The 20,082-nt window shown below is 41.9% G+C and overlaps 1 protein-coding gene across 1 annotated transcript; it reads right to left on the bottom strand.

Annotated features, from left to right (window-relative positions):
• Window positions 1-1,232: 1,232 nt before the first annotated feature.
• LOC146320678 (uncharacterized) lies at window positions 1,233-14,812 on the bottom strand. The gene is made up of 9 exons (XM_084729199.1): window positions 10,261-14,812; window positions 9,007-9,915; window positions 8,789-8,902; window positions 8,564-8,677; window positions 7,126-7,284; window positions 6,438-6,520; window positions 3,682-3,826; window positions 3,357-3,539; window positions 1,233-3,246 (listed from the first exon to the last, which is right to left on the bottom strand). The coding sequence occupies exons 1-9, from the start codon at window positions 14,810-14,812 to the stop codon at window positions 3,086-3,088; spliced, it is 6,420 nt and encodes a 2,139-aa protein (XP_084585325.1). The 3' UTR covers window positions 1,233-3,085.
• Between the last annotated feature and the right edge of the window lie 5,270 nt (window positions 14,813-20,082).

Raw genomic sequence — 20,082 nt, 5'->3', positions numbered from 1 at the left:
ACCACAATTCCAAAAAAAGTTGAGATGCTGTGTAAAATAACACAATGCAATGATTTTCAAATAATTTCCCACCTATATTCAATTGATTATAGTACAAAGACAATATCTTGTACATTTGTTTTGAAAATACACAAATATTATGCTGCAAAATGTTCCAAAAATGTTGGGACAAGGGCATGTTTACCACTGTTTTATATCATACATACATTTTTCTTGGAACAACACTCGAAAATTGTTTGGGATCTGAGAAAACTAAGTGTTAAAGTTTTGAAAATGTACATGGTACACAAATTCTGGTGCTCAGCAGTCCGAGATCTCCGTTGTTGTATTTTGTGCTCCATAATGCACCACACATTTTCGATGCGAGACAGGTCTGGACTGCAGGCTGGTCAGGCTAGTACCCCAACTGTGCAGAATGTTTCTTAGCATTGTCACCAAACTTCACTGAAAAAAAGGAGTTGTCTGGATGGCAGCATGTATTGCTCCAAAACCTGGATGTACATTTCAGCATTAATGGTGCTGTCAGAGTCATGACAGTTACCCATAATGCCATTTGCCCTAACCAACCCCTCAGTCCATCACAGATATGGATATGAACTCCATATGGCTTTCTCTTTGTATGGTCGTCTTAACATATGTTGCTGACAACAGTTCCAGAGTCCATGTAGTATCCCTTATACAATTATGTGGGTGTTTAATGCAGTTTTTATGCAGTGCTGCCTGAGGGGTCAAAGGTCACAAGTGTTCATTGCTGGTTAACAGCCTTGGCCCCTACATGCAGAGATTTCTCCCAGTTCTGTGAGTATTTTGGATATATTATGAATTGTAAAAGGTGAAAACTCTGGAAATGGTGAAACTGTGTATTAAGAAACCTTCTTAAATTGCTGCACTTTTTGTCTGTGTAGTTTTCCACAATGTGGTGAGCATGTTGCAGGCATCAAATTCAGAATGAGTGTATATTTACAAAAAACACAAACGTTTATCAGTTGTAACATTAAATATGTTGTCTTTGCACTGTTTTTGGAATTGGGGTTGCACCTGACAGGGTTTGAGATTCAGATAACTATTTACATTTTCAGGACGTCTGGTCACATACACTTTGATGGAGACTCTCCACTCCTACACACAACCTACACAAACACACAACATACGGGAACATACACAACACTCACACACCATGCAGTATTTCCAATGCCTAACTCAGAATTTCTGTAAAAAGTCCAAATTAAATGTTATTAGTATATAATATCCATATATTTTATTTCTTTGGTGATTTAAAGCAGGAGAAACAGTTTGATCTCATTAAAAAATTCACAAACATCCCAGACATTCACATTGTAAAATAAAAAAACATACTGTTATAAATATAAAATGATATTATATGCACATTTAGGCTGAAACACACATACTAACATTCACAGGCAAACAAAACAAACATTTTTTTCCATTTTAAAAAATGCTGGAGACACACGTAACCATCCACATGTACAAATAGTTTGTTAATGTTACAAAAGAACATTATTGCAGCCGATGGGGCCTTCCATATTCTTTGGTCCACTGCTGGCGTTAAAGATGTAAAAAGACATATAGATCCATTGTGTTTAATTTGCCATCTTCATTGCATTTCCATTTATACAGTCTGTGATTGTGGCTGGTCTCCTGTTGTACAAACGATAAAAACATATGAAGACCACTGCTGGGCCGAGTGACATCATCATATTTTACCTGTGATTATAAAACACGTAAGGAGATCAAGAGCAGCTTGAAAATAAATTACACGCATCTCTGCCTAAACAGCCTTTACGTTCAAGTCTTTTTGAGTTTTTCACAAAATACATTCTCTCAATGGCGGATTCCAATTGACCACAATAACAGAAAAGTTAAGTGTGCAGAAGTAAAGAATTAGAAAAAAACATCATGAGCTACAGCACAACAGCAACAGATGAGAACATTTGGTGTGTAATCATGAACAGTTACTGTAAACATTCTGCAGCCAATAATTGTTCGTTACACACTGAACACACATGAGCAGAAAATACAGGCTACTTAAGCCACACTTCCCTTCTTTCATTTTAAAAATAGTTGATGGACAACGATTTCCATCTGTGGATAAAGGCTTTGTCGGTAAGTACTTAGAGAGCACTCTCATAATAAATGGCAAAATCCCATACAAAAGAAAGAAATCAGTAAGTTTTTATCTTCGGACATTTATCTTGACAAGACATCGATGCCATCCAGTGAAAGCTGGAGCTAATGAAAGGTGGTAATTTGGTACTTTGACAGCTGCCACTACAAAGGTCTCAAACATTTAACCGAGTGATTTGGTAAAATTTTCCCACACTTGGGTATATTATTAATCTGGACTCTGAGTAACTATAAGTAGCAAAGCTATAAAATTGTTACGGAATATGGTTTGTACCTCTTCTGGAGAAAGATTCTTTATAAAGGTTTACAGTTCCATAAATATGTTTTATTATATTTTACTAATGTTAACTACAAGATGAGTCCATTGCATGATCAATCACTGGAAAAGATGTCTTCATTGTGTACTGGCAAGCCAAACTTGACATAGAATAAACAATGTTAAAAATCTGAGGACTTGAATATATATGCAAATGCATGCATGCTCATTAAAATGAAGTCCAGCTTAAAACAGCACGACAACATAATGGATTCCTTTACATAACATAAGCGCTTTAATTTGACAACAGCTTTTTTTCTCTATGAATAAGGAACACAGTGTATTATTTGATAAGCTGAGGACAAAGACAAATCTTCCGCAGTTTAAAAAAAAGAATGATGAGTGTACTTTTTGCTTTTCCAGTAGCCAGCTGAAAGTATTTGATCCACATTGGCATTGTTATAAAACAGTGCCCCTTGACAAGAAAAGTCTCAACATCTCTTTAAAAGGCACTTCATAAGATTCCATTGCCATTCAAAATGCAAGAAAACTGCAGGTAATTTTCATGGTTTCTTTGATGAGTTTTCTCTTGTGCTTTTCCTTTGAGAATCCTTTTCCTCTTTCCACACAAGCATCAGCCATGTGTTCTCGTCTCAGCGAAGCTGTGCCATGTTAACATGGCAATCACTGTCTCTTCTGTCTCTTGTGTTCAGTCCTGTCTCTCCTCCCCCGATAGAGCTGATTGTGAAAGCGGGCGGCCTCATCTGGCCATCTCTGGAAGTTGTGGATGCTGTAGAGACTATTGTGCTGATGCCTTCTGATGAAGGTCCTCTGATATGTTGATGCTGTCGGAGAAAAATCATGCATTAGCTCAAAAATGATGATAGTGTTTGTTTAAGCACTGTACAGTGGAAGACACATAGAACAATGGCAATCCATTGAGAGCAATACTTACGATTCATGCAGGAGATTTTAGGGACGTCCCATCGTCCATCCCCACGACAACGAATAGTTGGGATGTGCCTCTGAATGAAGCCTTGCCGACACTGATACCTCACCAGCGAGTTGATCTCATATCTATCACGCTTCTTACCAAAGGTACGTGCATTGTCCACCAGAGGGGGCTGGCTGCAGGCCACTGAGAGCAGAAATCACAACAATGTTTGAGTGAGGAATTATTCAGTGGTAGAAGAGTCCATCAGATTTATATTTTCTTCTCTCTCAAGTCATGCATTCAGTTAAGTGTGAGCTGATTAACACTGTTTCAGTAGTATTTGTACCTGTGCCCTTCTTGCAGGTGAAGGTGAGGTGGTAGTTGCATGGAACATCATTCCACTGGCCGTCCTCATGCCATATCATCACAACACAATCCTCGCCAGAAGAGAAGAAGCTGTCAGGTTGGTTGGGCCTCCAGTTCTCATATTGCTGAAATAAGAGGAAGGCATGAAGGGTAAGACATTATGATGGGCTTTTTGTCTTTTAGATAAGAGGTACTTAATTTTTTTGTCAGCCAAGGACCACTGACAAGATAGCAAATATACTGGAGGCCCTCTCATGTATGTCACTTGGAGCAGCTTGATGTAGCCTATTTTTCTTTTAAACCTCTACTTGCTTATGTGATAGAACAAAATAACAGATATTACAAAGACAGACAGAAGCAATATCAGAATTTTCTATGTGTAATTAATAAATCCTATGTGCAAACACAACTCTCTGTTTCTTGTGTATACTGGGTATATTGTTCCTATTTTTTGTATTTCTTGTTGTTTAAATGATTCCTTTGTTTTTTAAATTGTTCCTATATCTTACATGTACACTTCTTTATACTGTTGTTTACTTGTTTATTATTATTTACTGCTACAAATGCTTTCTGTTTTGCTATCCACTTTGCTGTTGTAACAAAAATGTCCCCACTATGGGACTAACAAAGGATTATCTTATCTGATTAAATATGTATTAAAGATATTTGTGCCATGTCAACACATAATACCCTTAACATACATACAAACACATCAAGAGAGTGTTTCACTTTTCGTGCACATGTAAGATCAAATTAAATGTGTATTACTTTAAATAATATAATAAAATATAAAATACGCTTGATAAAAACAAAAAACAAAAGGAGCAATGACAGGGTTTTCCTGGAACTTGAATAAGATAAGCGAATAAAATTTATTTTGCCTGATAAAGTGTATGGCATCACACTGGAGACACAAATAGGATGAAGGTTAAAAAGTCAGAACATGTACTGTTACTATGATCTTATCTCCTTCTACAGAAGTGATCCCAAAAATAGAGATGCTGTGCTGTTTTGGCAGCAGTTTCCCATCACTGAGATTTTAATGAATGACCACAAGAGGGAGCAACTGTATCTTTCTAGCAGCCAACTGTGACCTCATCATTACTTCAGCTTTGAGGGAACCTTGCAGGCTCTGTATGACTCGCACAAGGCACAGAAACCAACACATTTATAAAATGCATAAACTAACTATTCAGATAACGGGCAGTTACCTGTCTCACACACAATGAGCTATTATATTGACTAGGGATTTTTAAAACACACAATTTTCCAGTAAATTTTTATCAAGATAATCATGAGCAACAATAATCACACATATTATATATTTTAGACAGGATCAGTATTCAGGAAATACTAGAGGTACTGGATGAGGGGGCTTCATCATAATGGAAAACTATGCCATTACATCATATAGTCTGCATGCCTAGCATTACATGTGTAATCCTGCAGGCAACCCCCCCCCCTCACACACACACACACACATGCATGAACACTTACACATTAATTAAGTATACACACAGCTGTAGTGTTGTGGGGCATTCAACCCAGGAATTGATGCTACCTGAAGTCTTTCAGCGTATTCTGGGTTCAAACAGTCTCTTCAAAGCTATGAACACCCCCACTCCTCCAATCATGCCCTGAGGTTCAGCTACTCTGTCATTATGGTTAGCAAACACACACTGACTTCCTGCTCTGCTCACTTCAAGTCAACAAATGGGTGACCCATCAACTGCACAGCAGCAGGCCTGCATCCTCCTCGAAATACCCAAACAAACTTTGATCGCCCACACACACACATGCACACACAACCAGATATACACCAGCTTGGGTGTCTCAGTGCCCTACTGTCAATATGAATCAACTTTCTTGCCATTTTCCAAAATGTAAACATTTCATAGTTGTTTAAAAGTAGTCTCATATATAATGTTTAAATCCACTGCAGATGACCACCCACCCAGACCCCCTGGACTGCTGTTTCTGTCCACTTTTTTTCTCAAAGCACAGGTGCTGTCCATCTGTGTGTCTGCTTGCCTGGTGGCCCTTTCCCTGTGTGGCTGCCTTCTGGCCTAGCCTTCAGATACATGTGGGGGTTGTAGGGGGACCATACCTGTCCACGCCTGCCAAACTCCCCTCCACACTGCATCACTCACACCCCCATCGCCCCTCAATCTTTCAGCTGAGCAAAAGTCTCCATAGGTGGCTTGTGCCCCTAGGCTGTCTCTCTGTGTTTTCTCTATATCAGGTCCTAGAGGACTATCTTTGAAGTGAGGACATCAGTCTGTACAACAAGGATGCAAATAGTAATTAGCCACTTTCCTGTCTAGTGAGGGGGATCTTCAGCAGCTACAGCCACTATAGCAAATGCACTCCCACTTATGTGCTGTTTTGTAAACACTTATTATATGAACAGTGTGCATTTCTCTTGCTTGCCTCCTCTTTTACATTTTAGTGTAATCATCTTGCATAGTTGCAGCTATCAGTTTTCCAGCGCTGGGCTCACATTGATAAAAAGGATCCAGTGGTGCCTCATAGCATGTTATACATCAGATTTATTACCAGAGTAGTCACCCACCAGGGTGTAGCAAGGGTACGTCATGAGAAAGTCACCACAGCCTCTGAAAAGAGTGACTCTCCCTAGATGACTTTATCTCCCATCTGTATTTTTTCTAAATATTTTCACTGTCTCACTGCCATGTTTGTTGAGACAAAAATATGTGAGAAAGCAACCTATCTTACCATAGGGCTGCCGTCAGTCCAGCGGAAGTCACTGTCAAACATCTTATCGTTTAGGCCGATCCACTGGTAGTCCTGTCCAAGACCTGCCATAAGGGGAGGAGTAAAACACAGTAGATTATGTTTCTCTGTTGCTATATGTCCTTTTTTGGACTGTTCAGTTACACATAGTGCAAGAGGATGAGAGCATGACATTTTTGATGAATCACTGCAGTGCATTTACTGTACAAGTGTGTAACAACCTGGTCACTTGAAATATGCTGCAGACTTCACCACTTTTTAGAGAGCAAGCAAATCTTGGTTAATTCAACAACAAATCTGTACTCACATTTAATTTTTAACAGTAATGTCTTCAACTCTGTGATCTATTGTGTCTTGGTGTATTCAGCTTTTTATTTACTTTATGATAGTTTACAATCTTTTTACCTTGCTTTTTCAATTTCTTATTGTCATAAAAGCCCTTCTAAGCACAGGTGTTGCAAAAAAAAGAAAAAGAAAAAAACACTGATAAATACATCAGATCTGTATTCTGTGTCTTTCCCTATCAAATAAACTATGCATAATAATGGATGTGACTTTACAAAAGGACTTTTACTATTTTAGTCTTATCCTATAGGTTTCATGAAGCAGAGCTTGAGCACATTCTTGTACTCTCATGATAGATTTTCTACAACTACAATCATAAACTTACGGTTGACAAACTGTTGCTCCTCGTGGGAGAGTATGCTGGTCAGATGAGCCCCCTGGATGCGACACTCTCTCTCCGCTGTGTCCCAGTTTCTTCTATGGGGGAAGTACTTGTAGCAGTGGCCCTGGAATTTATGCCAGCCATAGTCGCAGGTTTCTGTATCTGATGGGATAGAAAGCGAGAGGGAATAAGGTACATGGGAAAAACTGCTGATTATTCTTCATGAGGTTTATTCTGATGTAAAAATCAGTAAATTAAGATTCCAAATTAGAGTCAGACTCATACATGGAGCATAAGTTAACACAGCCGTAAAAATGTCACAGCCCAGAAACTTGAGAGGTGAACTGATTTAAAATAGGTATACATACATTTTACATAATTTCACCAAACAGCAGATTTTCCCTGACACACCTTGATAGTGCCCTCATCTTGACCTAACCAATGGTATGTATGTGTCTGTACAAAATATATACTACAGCAACTAAATTTACTGTCTGTTTGTTCCTCTCTTCCGCCCTCAATCGAGCTTCCAAACACTGACACAAACAGGGACAGAGTCTTTCTCTGGGCTGTTCCTCTTCAAGTTACTTTTTCTCCCTTTCTCTTGGCAAAACTTTCTAATGCAGCAGCTGCATCTGAATACACAATCTGGCTGTGATTCACTGATGAGTGATCCGACAAAATTTAGGGTTTAGACCCTGGTCGAGAGAAATCGGCCAAGGCAGATGATGCCCTGGGTTCAACACACTTGGGATGAAAATGGGGAGCAGCTGAGAAACTCAAATAAAATGATGGGGAAATGGGAACTTCAGAATAAATTCATTCACATTATTACAGAAATGCCTTTTGTCGATAGGCATGGTTACCTGCTAAGTACTCAAAAACTACAGTGTAATTTCCAGTCTAATTGTGGTGTCCTTGATCGAAATATCAAAAAGTGATTGAAGTCAAGCAGACCTGCAGGAAAAGTGTACACCACATCTGATGTGGCACTTAAAGCTGAATGTAACTGTCTGTGTGTCTGAAAGTTGTGGAAACTAATGCTTGAGGTTTATTGAAGTAACCCAGTTCTTTTCAGACATAGCAAACTTTCAGGCAATACTAAACAGGCTGAAAAAAATGACTGTAGTGATGAGATAAATATGGAGTTTATGACTCAGCTAATGCATGGGAGAAATCTTTGGCGATGCTCTATTTTTCTGGTTTATTTCCCGGAGACTCAGGTGAGTGATTGTGTGTCTAAAGACATTATCAAATGCAAGACCAGCAATTGTTTATACCATCATGTCATCTGAAAATAATTTAAGCTGAGTCTAGACAGTTTAGAAGGATGGCTGGACCCAGTTACAACAGCAATGAGATGGAAAGTTTTTATTAATTTGAACTAGAATACTCAGAAAGAAGTAAGGGAAAGAGTATTTCAAATTAACCACAAACTTACCCTCCTCACAATACAGCCCAGAGTAGCTTGGGAGGCATACACATGTGAAGGAAGCCACCCCATCAACACATGTACCTCCATTGCGGCAAGGATTTGACTGGCACTCATCAATATCTACAGACAAATAATGGATAACATAAGAAAATCAACAAGTCCTTATTCCAATTCTTGGGTGAAAGCTAAGGCAGTGAGATCAGAGAGGATTTGTAATACACAGTATCTTACCTGTTTCACAGTGCTCACCGCTGTAACCAGGAGCACAGCTACATATATAGATGCTGCCCCTCTTGTAGCAAGATCCTCCATTCTGACAAATGTTTTCTGAACACGAGTGAAGTTCTGTTTAAAGATAGAAAAAAGCAATATATATATATATATTTAATGGAATGTTTTCTAAGCTCACAAATTTTGTATTCCAATGACTGCCATTTGAAGAAACATACCTGGAATTTCGAAAGTCTCTCCAAACACTGTGTGCCCCAAATCTGTGTCAGGCAGCACAGTTGTTTCCTCCCCTCTTAGTCGTGGTTCTCCTCCAGTGACTGATGGAGGTGCTGTGATGTCACTGTCCAGTTCCTTATCCACCTCAGAAACAGAAGATGATGGAGTGGTAGTTACAGATGCAACTGTTACTGGCTGGGTTTGTCCTTGAGCTGGTGGCATTGTTGTGACCTCTATATTGGTCACTGTGGGTATTTCAGAGTGAGGCGTGACATCTCCGTCAATTTTGCTATCAACACTAGTGGACTCCATCTTTGAAGTTGTGGTAGCATCTACCTTGAATACGGTCTGGATTTCACCCGGGGGCAGAGACTGTTCCTCTATACTGTCAATCTTTGGTTTCTTTGTGGTTGTTATCTCTCCAGACACACTCTCAGAACTGGCTGACCCACTCTCAGCTCCCATGCTATGGACAGAGGGTGACTCAGTTGTGCTTCCTGTGGACATGCTTTCTTCTGAACTGCTGGTGCTTTTTGAACCACTCACAGAACTAGAAGATGATGCTGAACTGACAGGAGCTGAGGCAGAAGGCAAGAAAGTGATAGCTGTGGCCACTACAGGTAACATGGTTGCATTTTTAGAATTGATTTGTGGAACCTGTGCTTCAAGCATGTCGAGGTTTGGTGCTATATAATCTGGGACTGGATCTAGATCATTATAGAGATTGTCACCTGGAGAAGGGATATCTGCAGCTGAAGATAAATCAATCTCTGCACCACTTGAAACGTGATCAACAGTTGGTTCAACTGACCCATCTTCCACCAAAGCAGATACAGCTTTAGTCAAAAACGAGACCGCAGGCATAGCTGTTGATTCTGTAACCTGGTTTGTTTCATGACCTGCAAACACAGTTGTGGTCGGGGATACATCTTGAGAAGAAAGATCTGTGGGAGGGCGGTGTGTTAGTGCAATCTCTGACCGGGCTTGTTCAAATGACTTCTGGGTGGTTGTTAGGTGTTGTACAGGGGAAACTGTTGTGACATATTGCACCATAACATCAGGCTGTGATGGTGCTGATGCTGAAAGAACATCTGAAGTACGTTCAAAGGAAATGTGTTCGGCTGGCATTGTGGTGACCATTACTTTAGTCTCTGAGCTTGCTAGTGTTGGAGTCATGACTTCAACGACAGCTGTCTTGTCAGAATCTACTGTTTCATCTTCAGGATGTGAAGTTATGGATATGGATATAGGTTCTTGGGTTGGTGCTTCAACTGTCTTATCTTCCATTGATGTGGTTGATAATCCAGGCTTGGGAGTCACATCACTAGGTTCAAAGTGCTGGCTTGACCCCTTACTGAGCAACATTGGGCTGGTTGTAGCCAACACAGTTTTCTCAGAAGAGATGTCAGTGTTGGGATGATGGGTGAACGTGATCTCAGAAGACTCTGTTAATGCTCCATTGGTAGGGGATGAAACTGTTTCTGACAATGCTGCTTTCTCTACTCCTGAGGTTATCTCACTCTTTTGAGTTTCATCCTCTTGGGTCATTGTGGTGGGGTTTTCCGGGCTGAACAGAGGGGATAGTGGAGTGGCTACAGTCTTTTCACTCTCAGATGTCACTGTTTTACGTGATGTAGTTGTGGTGTCTGAGATCTCATTCCCAGAGCCCTCCATAACTGCAGTATCTGTGTTACTTGCCCTCGAAAGTTTATCAGTGCTGTGGGAAGGAGATAATGTTGTTGTGGATAGGATTTGGTCCACTTTCAATGTACTGTGTGGAGGTGCAGCAGTCTGTGTCAAAGGCTCTGTCTGCTCTGATCTATCCTTCCCTGTAACATCAGGAGAGGATGTGATAATTGGTTTCCTAGTGCTATAGAGACTAGAAGCAGCACTTGATAATGGTATTTCAGTATCTCTGGTGCCAGGTTCAGGTGAGGTCACTGAAAATGTGACTGATTCACCCTTTACTGTTGAAGCTGTTAGTGTACCAGAAATTTGATCACTTGAGAGGTCTGTATCAGTAACGTCTGACACAGAAGTGACAGACGGTTTCACTGTTTCTTTTTCAACAACGTTGACCGTATATTCCACACTAGACAGCGGAATAATTGAGCTTGTGTCAGTTGTTTTAGTTAAGACTTGAGAAGGCAAAGATGAGGAGGTTACGATCTCAGTGACATACTCAGTGATTTTATCAGTGTCCTCACCTGATAAATCATCTGTCACCACCTCTGGAACTAGTTTGGTATGAGTCTCTATTGGGAAAACGGTATGTGGTGTAGTTAAATTATATATTTCTTCAGAGCTTGACTTTGACACAGTAGTAGCTGGGGTGGCTTGTGGTGCAGATGTGTCCATCTCTTCACTGGATGTCCCCATACTAGAATCATCCTCCACAGTCGATGGTTTTGAAGTAGGCAATAAATACTCAGAGGATGAGGCTAACGACAAATCAGTGGCTGAGGTTGCATGAAAAGTTATTGGTGTAGGTGAAAAGAAGCTGTCACTACTAGTCCCTGAACCTTCTGGTTCTTCTGTTATGTCAAATTTTTGCGTCATTGTAACTGCTGTGATACCTCCAGCTTCTTCTGTCTGGATGGTTGGGTAAAATGAAGAAGAGGGAACTATGGAGATAGTATCTGCGTCAATGATCGCATCATCTTTGGTAAAAAGCTCAGGAGTGGGGTTGCTTTGCCTTATACTCTCTGTAACTGCAGACAACAGCTCATCTTCATTTTTTGCATCTTCTGTGAATATGATGGTGGTGCTGGTTGATGGTTTAGACACATGCAGGACCATGGTAGGTGTTTGTTCAGTTAGGTCAGTATTAGCTTGGCTGCTACTGGGAGTGACGATCACAACCTGTTGGTCTGTAACACTATGATATATAATGGAGGGAATTGGGGTGGACATTGATGTGAATTCCTCTTGCTTATGTTCACTGCTGGAACTTAGTGAGGTGAAGTCACCTGCAGTGTGGTCACTAACTGAAGCTCCAACTGTATGAGGGAACATAGTTGTATGGGAGGATTGTGTTATGTGCTCAGCTTCAGTGATCTCATTTTTCCCAGTGCTTGAAACAGGAGGTTCTGTTGCTTCAGAAGTGATGAGGCTTTCTGTTTCTGGAGCAATTTCACCTTCCTGTGAGGAAACCTGCTCATCAGAGCTTGGTGTAATTGAAACAAATGTTTCAGTTTCACCTGTTGCTTCTCCAAATGTGATGTTCTCCATCACTGAGGGCTTTGAGGTGAACGTCTTAGTGGTTTGGTCACTAAAACTCTCTCCCTCTGTAGACGTGCTTACTGACTGTGCAGATGTAACAGCATATACTATTGTTATGTTTGGTTTCTCAGTACTAAAAATAGATGAAGCTGGGGTGCCAGTAGGGGTTTGGGTAACAACATTGTCAGTGGACTTATCTGTTGTTTGGTCACTTGAACTCTTCTCAGTGACAGTAAGATCACTAGAGGACAAAATCATATGTTTTGTAGCTGCTACAACAGTGGACTTCACTGAAGAACTTGTGATTGGTACAAATGTAGTTGACCCATCAAAAACATCTTCACCTGAACTGTCCTCCTCAGCTGCAGAATCATCTGTGACGACCCCACTGCCCTGCTCAGCAGTATACATCTCTGTGGTGGTCATATGTGGAGATTGGGTTGATGAGATAAATTCCTTGGTAAGCTGTGTACTGGACTGAGTCAAGGATGCAGCATTTAACATGTCAGGTGGGCTCTTAGTCTCAGCTATTTCAGTCTCATCTGTGGCCACTGAAAATTCATCTTGGGGTTTTGTGGTAGTCTCAATGGATACCTCTTCACCAGATCCATCTGCACTTGAATCCAAATCATCCGCTTCAGATGAGTAACCAGAACCCTCCATGTCAAAGAAAGTAGAGGTTTCCTTTGAGGTAAACATTGTGACACTGGGGACTGCCATGGGTTGAGATGTTTTAAGTGTATAGGGACTTGTTGTGACAGTTGTCAATTCTCTATTAGTTAAACTTCCTTCCTCAACAAATGTGGATGCAATTGATGGTCTAAATGTGGTTGATGCTAAGGTTCTTTGTTCCACAGAGGATTGCTCAGCCAGGGTTGGTGTTTCTAGGGAAGTTTCATCTGTGGGCGCAGACGTGTCATCTCCTGTGTCCTCTACTTCTGTATAATCACCACTTCCTGACTCAGACATTGACGCTGTCATTGCTTCAGTTGTAGAAAATTGGGTAGCATCTGTAGACTCTTCTGTTGTGAACTCTTGTGAGGATGGGGTTGATGAGTAAAAACCAGGCTGTGATGTGCTTTGAGTGTCAGTGATCTGACTTTCATCTGTTACCGCAGAGAATGGGAATTTGCTTTGAGATGCATTGAAGGCAGTTGGCGGGACTGGTGTTGGTTTCTCAGTACTATAGAGAGAAGAAGCTCCTGTTACAGGAGATTTGAAAACTTCTCTTGTTTCAGTTTCAAGTGCTGGTGTTGTTAATAAAGGCTTCTCTGTGTAAATCATTGAAGATACTACTACAGAATCTACTTTGGCAGCTTTCCTTGCTGCTAAAGAAACCGATGTTTCATCCAGTGCAGTGCTCTTTATTGTTTCTGCAAACACTGCTGGTGGTGTTGCTGTTCTGAACATGGAAGAAAAAGAAGAATTGGGCACAGTCTGACTTGTTGCTACACTCTCTCCAGTCAAGGGGAACACTGATGTTGGTGTCTCAGTGCTGTAGAGTGATGATGCTGTTTTAAAAGCTGGTTTTGAAGTATCACTTGTTTGACTTTCACTTGATGCTGTGTCTGATGTTGACTGTGTCCTGAACATTGGAGAGACAGTAAATGCTGGAATAACTGATTCCTCAGTGAAATCGGCAGTGCCATCTCCAGAACTCTCTGTATTGGTGAAGATGCTCAGTGATATTGTTTCAGGGCTCATGGTTGATCCACTGATGGAAGAAATGGACACCATTGTCGGTTCACTTGAAATAGTATCGTCACCGATGTCTGTAAGTGTGGATGATATAACAGAGGCCAAATCTGGAGGCATAGTGATTGAACTTGTTAGTGAGTCTTCAGAGACTAGAGAAACAGATGTTTCTCCTGTAAGTGATGACAGTGATGTCTCATCTGTTTCAAGACCTTCTGTTGCTCCACGTGACACTGATGTTGGTGCATCTGTGCTGTAGAGGACAGATGAATCAGTGACAGAAGAAGTCTGAGTGAACATGTCTTGGGTTTGGTCACCTGAGCCAACTTCCTCTGATGTAGAGTGAATGGAACTTTGCTCTGTCATATAAGTAATGGGAGAGACTGAGGGCTTCTCTGTCTGACCTGTGACAGCACTGTCTTGTTCTTCCACTGGCAGTGCTGTTGGCTTCTCTGTGCTAAACAGTGAGGAGGCTGTGGGAGATGTTGTGTCCTTGCTGGAAATCTCACTTGTCTGGTCACCTGAGCTCTCTCTTTCTGTTGTTGGAAAATCAGAACTTGTTTCTGGTGTCAAAGATGTTTCTTCACTCTGACTTGTTGCTACACTCTCTCCCGTCACAGCGTACACAGATGTTGGTGTCTCGGTGCTGTAGAGTGATGATGCTGTTGTAAACGCTGGTTTTGAAGTATCACTTGTTTCACTTTCACTTGATGCTGTGTCTGATGTTGACTGTGTCCTGAACATTGGAGAGACAGTAGTTGCTGGAATAACGGATTCCTCAGTGAAATCGGCAGTGCCATCTCCAGAACTCTCTGTATTGGTGAAGATGCTCAGTGATATTGTTTCAGGGCTCATGGTTGATCCACTGATGGATGGAATGGACTCTACCATTGTCGGCTCAGTTGAAATGGTATCGTCACCGATGTCTGTAAGTGTGGATGATATAACAGAGGCCATATCTGGAGGCATAGTGATTGAACTTGTTAGTGACTCTTCAGAGACTGGAGAAACAGATGTTTCTCCTGTAAGTGATGGTATTGATGTCTTATCTGTTTCAAAACCTTCTGTTGCTCCATGTGTAATTGATGTTGGTGCATCTGTGCTGTAGAGGACAGATGAATCAGTGACAGAAGAAGTCTGAGTGAACATGTCTTGGGTTTGGTCACCTGAGCCAACTTCCTCTGATGTAGAGTGAATGGAACTTTGCTCTGTCATATAAGTAATGGGAGAGACTGAGGGCTTCTCTGTCTGACCTGTGACAGCACTGTCTTGTTCTTCCACTGGCAGTGCTGTTGGCTTCTCTGTGCTAAACAGTGAGGAGGCTGTGGGAGATGTTGTCTCCTTGCTGGAAATCTCACTTGTCTGGTCACCTGAGCTCTCCCTTTCTGTTGTTGGAAAATCAGAACTTGTTTCTGGTGTCAAAGATGTTTCTTCACTCTGACTTGTTGCTACACTCTCTCGTGTCTCAGGTAGCATTGATGTTGGTGTCTCAGTGCTGTAGAGTGATGATGGTGTTGTAAACGCTGGTTTTGAAGTATCACTTGTTTGACTTTCACTTGATGCTGTGTCTGATGTTGACTGTGTCCTGAACATTGGAGAGACAGTAGTTGCTGGAATAACGGATTCCTGAGTGAAATCGGCAGTGCCATCTCCAGAACTCTCTGTACCAGTGAAGATGCTCAGTGATATTGTTTCAGGGCTCATGGTTGATCCACTGATTGATGGAATGGACTCTACCATTGTCGGCTCAGTTGAAATGGTATCCTCACCGATGTCTGTAAGTGTGGATGATATAACAAAGACCATATCTGGAGGCATAGTGATTGAACTTGTTAGTGACTCTTCAGAGACTGGAGAAACAGATGTTTCTCCTGTAAGTGATGACAGTGATGTCTCATCTGATTTAAGACCTTCTGTTGCTCCACGTGACATTGATGTTGGTGCATCTGTGCTGTAGAGGACAGATGAATCAGTGACAGAAGAAGTCTGAGTGAACATGTCTTGGGTTTGGTCACCTGAGCCAACTTCCTCTGATGTAGAGTGAATGGAACTTTGCTCTGTCATATAAGTAATGGGAGAGACTGAGGGCTTCTCTGTCTGACCTGTGACAGCACTGTCTTGTTCTTCCACTGGCAGTGCTGTTGGCTTCTCTGTGCTAAACAGTGAGGAGGCTGTGGGAGATGTTGTGTCCTTGCTGGAAATCTCACTTGTCTGGTCACCTGAGCTCTCTCTTTCTGTTGTTGGAAAATCAGAACTTGTTTCTGGTGTCAAAGATGTTTCTTCACTCTGACTTGTTGCTACACTCTCTCGTGTCTCAGGTAGCATTGATGTTGGTGTCTCAGTGCTGTAGAGTGATGATGCTATTGTAAACGCTGGTTTTGAAGTATCACTTGTTTCACTTTCACTTGATCCTGTGTCTGATGTTGACTGTGTCCTGAACATTGGAGAGACAGTAGTTGCTGGAATAACGGATTCCTCAGTGAAATCGGCAGTGCCATCTCCAGAACTCTCTGTATTGGTGAAGATGCTCAGTGATATTGTTTCAGGGCTCATGGTTGATCCACTGATGGATGGAATGGACTCTACCATTGTCGGCTCAGTTGAAATGGTATCATCACCGATGTCTGTAAGTGTGGATGATATAACAGAGGCCATATCTGGAGGCATAGCGATTGAACTTGTTAGTGACTCTTCAGAGACTGGAGAAACAGATGTTTCTCCTGTAAGTGATGACAGTGATGTCTCATCTGTTTCAAGACCTTCTGTTGCTCCACGTGACATTGATGTTGGTGCATCTGTGCTGTAGAGGACAGATGAATCAGTGACAGAAGAAGTCTGAGTGAACATGTCTTGGGTTTGGTCACCTGAGCCAACTTCCTCTGATGTAGAGTGAATGGAACTTTGCTCTGTCATATAAGTAATGGGAGAGACTGAGGGCTTCTCTGTCTGACCTGTGACAGCACTGTCTTGTTCTTCCACTGGCAGTGCTGTTGGCTTCTCTGTGCTAAACAGTGAGGAGGCTGTGGGAGATGTTGTGTCCTTGCTGGAAATCTCACTTGTCTGGTCACCTGAGCTCTCTCTTTCTGTTGTTGGAAAATCAGAACTTGTTTCTGGTGTCAAAGATGTTTCTTCACTCTGACTTGTTGCTACACTCTCTCGTGTCTCAGGTAGCATTGATGTTGGTGTCTCAGTGCTGTAGAGTGATGATGCTGTTGTAAACGCTGGTTCTGAAGTATCACTTGTTTGACTTTCACTTGATGCTGTGTCTGATGTTGACTGTGTCCTGAACATTGGAGAGACAGCAGTTGCTGGAATAACGGATTCCTTAGTGAAATCAGCAGTGCCATCTCCAGAACTTTCTGTACCAGTGAAGATGCTCAGTGATATTGTTTCAGGGCTCATGGTTGATCCACTGATGGATGGAATGGACTCTACCATTGTCGGCTCAGTTGAAATGGTATCCTCACCGATGTCTGTAAGTGTGGATGATATAAGAGAGGCCATATCTGGAGGCATAGTTATTGAACTTGTTAGTGACTCTTCAGAGACAGGAGAAACAGATGTTTCTCCTGTTAGTGATGGTACTGATGTCTTATCTGTTTCAAGACCTTCTGTTGCTCCACGTGACATTGATGTTGGTGCGTTTGTGCTGTAGAGGACAGATGTATCAGTGACAGAAGAAGTCTGAGTGAACATGTCTTGGGTTTGGTCACCTGAGCCAACTTCCTCTGATGTAGAGTGAATGGAACTTTGCTCTGTCATATAAGTAATGGGAGAGACTGAGGGCTTCTCTGTCTGACCTGTGACAGCACTGTCTTGTTCTTCCACTGGCAGTGCTGTTGGCTTCTCTGTGCTAAACAGTGAGGAGGCTGTGGGAGATGTTGTCTCCTTGCTGGAAATCTCACTTGTCTGGTCACCTGAGCTCTCTCTTTCTGTTGTTGGGAAATCAGAACTTGTTTCTGGTGTCAAAGATGTTTCTTCACTCTGACTTGTTGCTACATTCTCTCGTGTCTCAGGTAGCATTGATGTTGGTGTCTCAGTGCTGTAGAGTGATGATGCTGTTGTAAACGCTGGTTTTGAAGTATCACTTGTTTGACTTTCACTTGATGCTGTGTCTGATGTTGACTGTGTCCTGAACATTGGAGAGACAGTAGTTGCTGGAATAAATGATTCATCAGTGAAATCGGCAGTGCCATCTCCAGAACTCTCTGTATTGGTGAAGATGCTCAGTGATATTGTTTCAGGGCTCATGGTTGATCCACTGATGGATGGAATGGACTGTACCATTGTCGGCTCACTGCTAATGGTATCGTCACCGATGTCTTTAAGTGTGGATGATATAACAGAGGCCATATCTGGAGGCATAGTGATTGAACTTGTTAGTGTCTCGTCAGAGACTGGAGAAACAGATGGTTGTTCTGTAATTGATGACAGTGATGTCTCATCTGATTTAAGACCTTCTGTTGCTTCACGTGACATTGATGTTGGTGCATCTGTGCTGTAGAGGACAGATGAATCAGTGACAGAAGAAGTCTGAGTGAACATGTCTTGGGTTTGGTCACCTGAGCCAACTTCCTCTGATGTAGAGTGAATGGAACTTTGCTCTGTCATATAAGTAATGGGAGAGACTGAGGGCTTCTCTGTCTGACCTGTGACAGCACTGTCTTGTTCTTCCACTGGCAGTGCTGTTGGCTTCTCTGTGCTAAACAGTGAGGAGGCTGTGGGAGATGTTGTGTCCTTGCTGGAAATCTCACTTGTCTGGTCACCTGAGCTCTCTCTTTCTGTTGTTGGAAAATCAGAACTTGTTTCTGGTGTCAAAGATGTTTCTTCAGTCTGACTTGTTGCTACACTCTCTCCCGTCACAGCGTACACAGATGTTGGTGTCTCGGTGCTGTAGAGTGACGATGCTGTTGTTAAAGCTGGTTTTGAAGTATCACTTGTTTCACTTTCACTTGATGCTGTGTCTGATGTTGACTGTGTCCTGAACATTGGAGAGACAGTAGTTGCTGGAATAACGGATTCCTCAGTGAAATCGGCAGTGCCATCTCCAGAACTCTCTGTATTAGTGAAGATGCTCAGTGATATTGTTTCAGGGCTCATGGTTGATCCACTGATGGATGGAATGGACTCTACCATTGTCGGCTCAGTTGAAATGGTATCGTCACCGATGTCTGTAAGTGTGGATGATATAACAGAGGCCATATCTGGAGGCATAGTGATTGAACTTGTTAGTGACTCTTCAGAGACTGGAGAAACAGATGTTTCTCCTGTTAGTGATGGTACTGATGTCTTATCTGTTTCAAGACCTTCTGTTGCTCCACGTGACACTGATGTTGGTGTCTCAGTGCTGTAGAGGACAGATGTATCAGTGACAGAAGAAGTCTGAGTGAACATGTCTTGGGTTTGGTCACCTGAGCCAACTTCCTCTGATGTAGAGTGAATGGAACTTTGCTCTGTCATATAAGTAATGGGAGAGACTGAGGGCTTCTCTGTCTGACCTGTGACAGCACTGTCTTGTTCTTCCACTGGCAGTGCTGTTGGCTTCTCTGTGCTAAACAGTGAGGAGGCTGTGGGAGATGTTGTGTCCTTGCTGGAAATCTCACTTGTCTGGTCACCTGAGCTCTCTCTTTCTGTTGTTGGGAAATCAGAACTTGTTTCTGGTGTCACGGATGCTTCTTCAGTCTGACTTGTTGCTACACTGTCTCCAGTCACAGCGTACACAGATGTTGGTGTCTCAGTGCTGTAGAGTGATGATGCTGTTGTAAACGCTGGTTTTGAAGTATCACTTGTTTCACTTTCACTTGATCCTGTGTCTGATGTTGACTGTGTCCTGAACATTGGAGAGACAGTAGTTGCTGGAATAAATGATTCATCAGTGAAATCGGCAGTGCCATCTCCAGAACTCTCTGTATTGGTGAAGATGCTCAGTGATATTGTTTCAGGGCTCATGGTTGATCCACTGATGGATGGAATGGACTGTACCATTGTCGGCTCACTGCTAATGGTATCGTCACCGATGTCTTTAAGTGTGGATGATATAACAGAGGCCATATCTGGAGGCATAGTGATTGAACTTGTTAGTGTCTCGTCAGAGACTGGAGAAACAGATGGTTGTTCTGTAATTGATGACAGTGATGTCTCATCTGATTTAAGACCTTCTG

This window comes from Lutjanus erythropterus, chromosome 10 (genome assembly GCF_056507025.1).
Source record: "Lutjanus erythropterus isolate fLutEry1 chromosome 10, fLutEry1.hap2, whole genome shotgun sequence".
Taxonomy (NCBI): Eukaryota; Metazoa; Chordata; class Actinopteri; order Lutjaniformes; family Lutjanidae; genus Lutjanus; species Lutjanus erythropterus.
This window is presented reverse-complemented; position numbering and strand designations above follow the sequence as displayed.

Bases quoted from the DNA above. Each gene is read 5' to 3' on its own strand.
- LOC146320678 (XM_084729199.1), bottom strand. From the start codon at position 14,812: ATGGTAGAGTCCATTCCATCCATCAGTGGATCAACCATGAGCCCTGAA. The intron at 8,903-9,006 runs GTATGTTTCTTC...ATCTTTAAACAG, and splicing joins AGAGACTTTCGAAATTCCAG to AACTTCACTCGTGTTCAGAA. The intron at 3,827-6,437 runs GTAAGATAGGTT...CTCTTATTTCAG, and splicing joins GGACTGACGGCAGCCCTATG to CAATATGAGAACTGGAGGCC.